Below are 9,471 nucleotides of genomic sequence, written 5' to 3' on the forward strand. Positions count from 1 at the left end.
TGTAGACCAGGCTGGTCTCGAACTCACAGAGATCCGCCTGCCTCTGCCTCCCGAGTGCTGGGATTAAAGGCGTGCGCCACCACCGCCCGGCTACAAGAGAGCCTTGTCCACACTGCAGAACGAGGGAACTGAGAATAGATGTTGGAGGATGAGTTGTTCTCAAGCTCTCAAAAGGCATTCCGGTGTAGTTAACCCATGAAAACGCAGAAGCCGCATTTGCCGCCGGGATCGCTTTCTCTCGTTCTTCTCTCTTCAGTATTCTGGCTCATGCTCTTGATGTGTTATCCCCAAAGCGTATGAATAGCCTCCTTCGCCTTCTGTTTATCCTACACGCTAACCTATCAATAACAACAACCTAGGTTTTTTTTTTTTTTTAATTTCTTACCCACACTGACTGTAAGATGTGACACTGTAAAGTCCCCGCAGGAAGGCTGGAAGTGTGGCACCACTTCACAGTGTGTTTCTGGTGAGACCATGGCTGGTTCTAACTCCCAAGCACCATGCTTTCCTAAGTCTCTGTCTGTTCGTGTTGTCTTTTACAGCAGGCACTTTCCCACAGCAGACTGAACCCTAGCCCACTACCCGGATGGCTCAAGTGCTCCTTCATCCTCATCACTTACAAGAGCACCTGTGTCCTCTGGGGTTCTTATCACAAACCAGCCTGGAGTGTGTAGGTAGAAGCTCATATCTTCTATGCTTGTTAAAGTAAGACTTCCTTGGGCCCCTGTCTCTGGGTGCTTCTGTGTAACATTGCCTAATGCAATACCTTATACATTGTAGGGGCTTCTTAGTTCTCTTGAAAAAAAGGGCAGCTGGTTATATTGTGTGTAGTTTACAATATACTAAATACTTCAGTATATAATATTCAACTTAAGATGTTACGTATAAAAAATAAACATGCATTATATAATTTAGAACTTATATCTCCCTTTGGGTTTTTTTTCCTTTTTTTTTTTTTTTTTTTTTTTGGCTTGGAAACAAAGACTCACAAAAAAATTCAAGTGACCAGCCTTAGTTCATATGGCTAGTAAGCACAAACTCATAACCAAAGCTTTTAGCTTTGAATCCCCTGCCTTTTCGTTCCATGGGTCAGGGTGGACAGGAGGTGAAAGTAAGGTGAGAACCTTTGGCCATGCTCCTCTGACCAAGGAGAGAAGTGCTTCCGAGGCACTGTGGATGGAGCCAGAATTGTCCTGATTGTCCATTTGTGGCTGTCCACGACAGTGTCCTTTGAAGAAGGCAGATGGTTAGACAGTCTTCTCGTGGATAGCAACTTCTGGTGCACATTACCTCATTTAGGAGGGAAGTGTGAAGTGGAGGGGGGGGAGCCTCAAAAGAAGGAATTGAGAAGGAGAATAGGGAAAGAGAAGGTCCTTTGTCAGAAACAATTGCTGAGATGCGTGACACTTATTTCTTTAGGGGGTACGCATTGAAATGGGGAAACTGTCACAGCGTGTTCAATTTTTGCAAAAGTATCACACCACAGTGTATATAAAACCCGAATCGTTTGGTCACTGACCAGCAACCTGAATACCTGGGCTTCTTATCTTCTTGCTTATGCAGTGCTGGGTTCTATATTCTGCTCTGAAGAAGTTAGAACTCACATTGTATACTTGCGGTTTCATTTCCTGACGGCTTTTTATAGTGGGCTGATAATAGCCATCGTGATGAGGTAATGATTTCTTCTTCCAGACTGTCCATTTATGTCATTGTTTTGTCCCCCGAACGTTCGCCAGTGACATTGTAAGTTTGGCTGGAAATGAGTCTGTTTTCTTTTCTGCTTTATCGAGTCTCAACAATGTCACCACTTCTAGAGAAAAGATAATGGAGACTCTATAAACTGCCATGTGGGTAATAAATTTATACGCAAAAATAGCCGCTCATGTTCTGCTTCTGTCCATTTAATTGAAGCAGTAGGGAGCCAGCGCTGCTAGTGAGGTCTCAGGACTTGCTTTCTACTGAGGCGCTTTGAGGTGACCTTCCACCTTCTCTAGCTCCGTCTTTCCCTCATGCCCAGTGACAGGCACTGAGTGGAAGGCAGTGGGGGCACAGCCCGGCCCTGCTCTTCTTTGGGACAGTGTTTATGTGTGACTCTTAGAGCCTGTCTCTCATCTTTTGGTTAATGGCCCGCTTTAAATTCACCATTCTTAGACCTTGCAAGGCAGCCTGAATGTTTTTAAAGACTCTACCTCGAACCCTCTTCTCACGTCTTGAGAACTTGTTGCTCTTTGTGGGTTGGGAGTGTAGCATTCTCTTGTGAACTGATGCGAGAAGTCGGCTTTACTCATGCATGACTGTGTATAAAAGAGTCTCTGAAGATTGTCATCACCATTCAAAATTGATCAGAGAACAACACAATAGGAGCAAAGGCCTTTTGAGTTTTGAGTTAAGTCAAAAGTGTCAGCTCGGTGTTGTGACCCTGCACTGGTTGTCCGAGAAAGTGGTGGGCGTGGTGAGCCCACCTGATGACTCAAGTGGATCTCAGCATGGCTTCGGTGTTCTGTTTAGGCATGTGATTAACAGTGTTGGGCTGCTTGTGGAAGAACTGAGATTTTACAGGTCCTAGAAGTAGATCCAGCAGTCCCATCTCTGGAGTTTGTATCCAAATGAATTGAAAGGGGAGGTTGCAAATAAAATGGCTTGCCTGTTCAAAGCAGCCTGTGTCACAGATGTCAACAAGTCGAGGCAGTCTGTGTCCTTCGATGGATAAAAGGGTGGGAGGTAATGAATTTATATACTAAACAGTCTCTAAGGAGCACTGATACATAGCTTATTATGGAGACTTACTCTTCCCACATACGAGGTTTCTAGAGTAAAATCAGAGGCAACATAGCTGCCAGGGTTGAGAGGAGGGGAAACCAGGAATTGTGGTGGAGTGGTATAGAGTTCCAAGTTTTGCAAGATGAAACCGTTTTAGAGATGGACGCCCCAGTAACGTGACTGGCTTACTACTGAACATCCAGTTAAAATGGTCCAAGATGGTAAGTCGGTTGTGTCCTTTACTACAATCCAAAGTGTGTCTCAATATTAATAATAACAAAAAAACCGATTCCGGGATGACTAGTCCTCATTGATGCATGAAGTCCTCTGCTTTCCCTCTTGACTTCAACATCTGAAGTTTCTTGTGGGCCCAGGAATCTTTACCGCATCTCCTATATCCATAGCCTCCACCTGAGTTCACTCTGCTGTTACCAGGTTGGCAGGAAAACCCCTGCTTTACATGTGACATTCCTGACACTCCTTAGAACAAGCTATTACACAGACGTAGGGGTGCGAGCTTTCATTGGAGGGGCCATTGTCTTGCTGTGTAACTCACACTAGCCTCAAGCTCCAGGTCCTGAGTGTTCAGATTGCAGGCAGGTGCCATGGTATCCCGTTCTGAAGGAACCATAATAACATCTTTGCAATGAACATGGCTTTCAGGGACCGTGTTGGTGTCCATGGCTCTGGTTACCACTGAAGGCCTGGCTGTCTGTGGTCTGTGCTGCCACCTGAAACCATGTTGATGTCTGTGGCCAGTGCTGTATAGCCAGAAACCATGTGGAAGTTCATGACCAGTGCTGCCACTGACTACAGGGCAGCGAAGCTTCTTCTGCCCTGGTATTGATGACTGCAGACTCACCATAGAGAATGGAAGGCACAGCGTCTTCCACCACCACCCCCATCCCCTCCCCCCAAAAGACACAGTCTAGACACAAAGCCAGTCAAGAAAACGGTTTTTGGTTTTTTGAGACAGGGTTTCTCTCTAACAGCCCTGGCTGTCCTGAAACTAGCTCTGTAGACTAGGTGATCACAGAGATCTGCCTGCCTCTGCCTTCTGAGTGCTAGGATTAAAGGTGTGCGCCACCACCGCCCAGCTTTGGAAAGAACTCTTTAAAATTGTGATAAACTCAAGAACAATGGCAATGGGTTTTTGATCCTACTGCACATACTAGCTTTGGGGGAGCCTAGGCAGTTTGGATGCTCAACTTACTAAACCTGGATGGAGGTGGGCGGTCCTTGGACTTCCCACAGGTCAGGGAACCCTGATAGCTCTTCAAGCAGATGAGGGAGAGGGACTTGATCGGGGGAGGGGGAGGGAAATGGGAGGCGGTGGCGGGGAGGAGGCAGAAATCCTTAATAAATAAATAAATTAAAAAAAAAAGAATAAAATTGTGATAAAATTGTGATAGGGATGTTCTTCCCTCCTGACAGCTTCCTTGGGGCGGGGCGGGGAAGAACCAGTTTTCTTTAAGGGTTTAGCCCCTTAGAGTTGGATTATGGCTCGGTGAGTACATGCATGAACAACACAAATTAGACTTGGTATTTTTTTTCTTTTTTTTTCTCCTCCTTTTGTTTTGGGGGAGGTCACAAGGGTGGGAGTGGGCCTGGGAGGACTGGAAAGTGAATGTGATTGCGTATATTATGTGAAATTTCCAAGTAAACAATAAAAATATTATATTAGTAAAAAAAGAAAATGGCTTACGTAGGGAGAAAAATAAGTAGTACTGTCCATAACTTGCATCTTATTTTTTAATTTTTTAATGAAAGTTTGTATATTTTTAGAGATTAACTTTGAGAACGTAAATAACCCAATGATCAATAATAAATTAGTGTGTGTGTGGGGGGGGGTATCACCAGAATTACTCATTTTAAAATTGCCATTTCTGAGACTGGTCAGAGGGTTTATGTTGAGTATTTCAATGTCGGTAAGAATTAACTTGTGCCATCAGTAATTGGAAAATAGGGCCCATCATAAGGCTTTTTCCGATTAAAAGTTTCAGAAAGATTTTTAGTTTGCTTATTCTTATTTAAAGAAATAAACAGAGTCAGCTCCAGGACTCCTAAAAGAAACCTTTGATTCGCAAGCCCTAGAGATCCCTGGAATGCAGACTGAGGTCTGGAGTCTTTGAAGGAGCAGCCAAGGGCTGACCTCCTCGTCGGCCACTGTCACCCAGAGTCAGACTCTCTGTACCGTAGGATCCTGTGAAAACACACTTCCTGTCACATGACTTAGAAAGAGAGAGAGTGTGTGTGTGTCCTGTCACCCCCCTCCCCCCCTTGACAGTTCACCACAAGAATAGCTAAATGGTCAGGCTGTTTGTACCAAACTGTCCTGGGTGAGTAACAGGGAGACATCTCAAGGTGTGCTCACCTTGAAGAGCACGTTGGGCACCCCCCTGGGTTCATCAGCTTCTGCTTTCATTGCACGGCCACTTGGGACAGGTGAATTCAGATCAAAATCTTGAGCTGACTGAAAGTGTCTTTTCACACTGTGAGACAGTGGATCTAAATCTCCCTGATACTGCCACCCTTTAACAGTTCCTCATGTTGCAGTGACCCCAAATCATAAAATCATTCAAGTTGTTACTTCATAACTGAAAATTTGCCACGGTTGTGAATCCTAGTGTCAAGGACGTTTGACACACACACACCCCCCCAGGGGTCGCAACCTACCAGTTGAGGACCTCTGCTGTAAATAGAGATAAAGCACATTGACAGTCCTTTGAATTCTTTATAAGAACGGTTCTTGTGACTGAAGCAGATTCTTAATTAAACGATACTGTACTTCATTCGTATTGTTCTGTAGAGTTGGAACAATGTCTTAATGTGGTGCCTAAGTTTGTACTGTCTTCCACTACCTCCCCTTCCCCAGACAAGGTTTCCCTGTGCAGCCCTGGCTGTGCTGGAACCATCTCTGTAGACCACACTGGCCTTGAACTCACAGAGCCGCCTGTTTCTGCCTCCTGAGTGCTGGAAGAGTAGTAATTCTTACATAGACCTATTCTCTCCACATGGAGTGAATGTGAACAAGGGGATGTGGCTCATACTATTTAATCCATGCTTGGATATGATTTTGGCAAGTCACATTAGCCTTTAAACAGAGAGCCTGACCTCTTTGTTTACCTATAGCTTTTGACCTACAGGTTTCGACCTCTTTGTTTGGTACTATAGGTACCAAAACGGCACCAAATAATAAATGACATAACTCAAGAAGGAAGACTACATAGCCACTAAGAGTTACATTGTATGAAACAAAGTAGAAGAATTTCGTTTAATTTACACAATATTCTCCATAATTTTTTGTTGTGGGGAGTGTGCGTGTGTGTGCGCGCGCACGCGCGCACGAGCATGCATGTGAGTGTGTGTGTAAGGTCTGACGACAAATGGTTGGAGTCGCTTCTCTCCTTCCACTGTTGGTTCCTGAGGTTAAGCTCAGATCATCAGCTTGTACTGCAAACACTTCTACCCAGAGAGCTGTTTTACCGGTTCAATAATTTTTTGGTTTTTCGAAACAGGGTTTCTCTTTGTAACATCCTTGGCTGCCCTGGAACTAGCTCTTGTAGACCAGGTTGGCCTCGAACTCACAAAGATCCACCTGCCTCTACCTCCCGAGTGCTGGGATTAAAGGTGTGCATCACCATCCCCGGCTATAAATTGTATTTTTTAACACTATAAAATAAAGTATACAGGTAACTATTATTTAAACATTTTATTTTTATAAATGTAATGTTTGTGATTTCGAAAAGAAAGTAAAAATATCCACAAAGATTATTTGACAGTGATATTTTCTCTATTCTCTTAGTAGTTAGATTATAAGTAGGATTTTCCTCTTCCTCTGTGGTATACATCTCTTCTTTAGGTGAAAAGTCATATGTACTTGTTTTTCATTTTATGATGAAGCTTGTAATGACTACGCTAGAAGACAAAAACAGTGCATACTTTTTTACTCTATAGTACTCTCTGTTGTGCAGCCCTTTTGAGGTAGGACATCTGTGTAGTGGCATTCTTCATTTGGGATTAGTTTTTACATCGAAGGTTCTCTTTTTAAGTGACAGATATCCAAATGAGTTTACAGTTTTATACTCCGGCATCTTCAGTGGGTGGGATCACTGGCAAAGCACCTTTCTGTCTGTCTTTGTGGAAAGGCTGTGGGTCCTCTTTCTTGACACTTAATTGAGCTCCTTAGCAAGTATCCATTGCTTTCTCCCTACTCACTCCTCAGCCCTGATCACACATCCAAAGGCTCTCTGCTCTTTAATTTCAGATTTTTTTCTGTATCGTTCTGGTTTTGGTTTTGAATTCCTGCTCTAAACCTAACTAACAGTAAGCAGCGACCACACCATTGCCTGGATGTTCTGCCAGACAACCCACTAGGTTTGAATTGAGCTTCACTCGGATAGTCAGGGTACAGCAGAACTCAGCCGTATTTATATTTTTTCAATGACCTGTAGTTCAGTTCCTGAATCTGGCCTCCCACACTCCCACTGGAATGTCTGGTGAGTTCTGCTCACAGCGTTCCAGGACTGCAGCTTTCCCGGTCAGGTTTCTCACAGTCGGCATCTCACTTATCATCTGCCATACCTATTTTAGTTTTCCTTTTTTTTATCTTTGGTTTTTCAAGACAAGGTTTCTCTGTAACATTGGGGCCTGTCCTGGGACTTGCTTTGTAGACCAGGATGGCCTCGAACTCAGCAGAGCTCTGCTTTCCTCTGCCTCCTGAGTGCTGGCATTAAAGGCGTGCACCACCACCGAGCAGCTCCAGTTTTCTATACAAGTAGTTGTTGTTATGTTGCTATCTATCATGCGCTATCTAGCTAGAAGCTACTTAGGGAAGAAGAAGCTGATTTTGTCTCAGAGCTTAGAGGACACCAGCCCTTTGGGAAGTGAACAACTCAAGGTCAGGGTGGAGAAAACAGGAGACATGTTTGTTGATCTGTCTGTCTGCATCATCATAGCTGGAGAAACAGCCCCAATAAAAACACCGAGAGCCAGAAAAATTAAACAGCAGGCCTTGTCTTCCGTGTGTCTTTCATCGTTTAATTAATCAAGGATGATTTGAATTGTGCTTTCACTTCAGAGTTGTGACCTTGAGCCACTTATGGAGCATACTTCAGTATATCAGATTCTTGACATGAAAATTCACCTCAGTGTTGTGGCTTAGACTAAATAGGTTGCTAAACAGAAAACATTTAGAAACATTCTTGGCTGTTTGCCATATATTGACTGTTGAAATAACTTAATAAATAAAATTATATAAAGTAAAATGCATTCCCCTTGGTCCATCTCCTAGTTCCCCATCTTAGCATTAACCAGCAGCGCCTTCCAGAGTGATTCGTATACCGTAGAAATGACTGCTAAGATGTCCTTTCGCTAATGAAATACAAGGTGGGAGCTAAGTATTTCCCAGTGTTCTAGAAGATGGGAGTATGACGAGAGGGGAGACGAGCCTTCGTCTCAGGTCTGCTGGGGATGCAGTATTGTCTTTTACAGCACCTAAACTGCTTGCAGCATCTACTGACTTTCGCATGTGTGTTATTTCTTTTAGGATATGATGTTTCAGCTTCTCCGAGGTCTGGACTTTCTTCATTCTCACCGAGTAGTGCATCGTGACCTAAAGCCACAGAATATCCTGGTGACCAGCAGTGGACAAATCAAACTGGCTGACTTTGGCCTTGCCCGCATCTATAGTTTTCAAATGGCCCTGACGTCAGTGGTGAGTAAGAGCACCGTCCGTTCGTTACACTTAGTTCTCCTTTCTGAAACGACAAACTGCCCCCTTCATGTTCTTAATGGAATGTCTTGGCACGTTTTGCCAACAGCGGGGAAGGAGAAAGGGCTTTTCTTACTCCTTCTTACTGTGGATACATCTGGCTGGGTTTGTTGCAGAAAAGCCCATTGGCATCTCAGCCATTGAATGAATAGCAGTCAGTTACAAATTTCTAAATGCTTTTTGCTATAGCTTGTGATATTAGAGTTGTGTAGATATCGACGGGAGAACACTTGGCCAGGGTCGAGATAGAGAAGGCAGGAGACACGTTACCTGCCTGCAGCAGTGTGACTTGAGAAACAGCCACACCGCCTGTGCAGGTGGGATAAGGCAGTCCCCGGGGCTGTGACGCCATCACAGTGAACTTGAATGACCTCTGACCTCTGAATGATGAATGAGTAGCACTGCCTAGCCAGGTGAAGGCTTCCTGTGGGCCACAGTAGAGACAACCTGAACCCTTGTTTTGGCAAAGAGCTTAAGCTTCAGAGCAGTAACAAGTCCTTCCTCTAATTAACTCCTGTTTCTGTTTATAGCTCGTCCTGTTGAATTCTACGCTCGGGCTCTAAGAAGAGCACCCCAGTAGTTAGTATTAATAATCCTTGTCTTTAAAAATCCTGCTTGGCATGAAGTAAACTCGTGAGTAGATGGAATGAGCAGCGTTGTGTTACTAGCGGGGCAGGGGGTGGATGCAGAGAAAACAGCTGTCAGAATGTGCCCTCAGACAAATCAAATTACAGCTTAGGAGGCAGAGTCCATCCTCAGCCTCAAAGAGTTTCTGACACCAGACCCAGCTTGGTGGGTGCCATGGTTGAGAAGTGTGAGGTAGCATCCCTGGTCACTGTTGGGACAGGATGACACAGCTCCATCCCCTGACGGTCCACGCAGGATGACACAGCTCCATCCCCTGACGGTCCACGCAGGATGACACAGCTCCATCCCCT

General features: G+C 44.5%; 1 protein-coding gene across 1 annotated transcript in view; it reads left to right on the forward strand.

The window, feature by feature from the left end:
• Cdk6 (cyclin dependent kinase 6) overlaps positions 1 to 9,471 on the forward strand; it is a 190,796-nt gene that overhangs the window by 78,484 nt on the left and 102,841 nt on the right. The window contains exon 4 of the mRNA XM_026778322.1: positions 8,309 to 8,476. Within this exon, the coding sequence (XP_026634123.1) occupies positions 8,309 to 8,476 (168 nt within the window). The remainder of the gene's footprint in view (positions 1 to 8,308; positions 8,477 to 9,471) is intronic.

This window comes from Microtus ochrogaster, unplaced genomic scaffold (assembly GCF_000317375.1).
Source record: "Microtus ochrogaster isolate Prairie Vole_2 unplaced genomic scaffold, MicOch1.0 UNK126, whole genome shotgun sequence".
NCBI classification, from domain to species: domain Eukaryota; kingdom Metazoa; phylum Chordata; class Mammalia; order Rodentia; family Cricetidae; genus Microtus; species Microtus ochrogaster.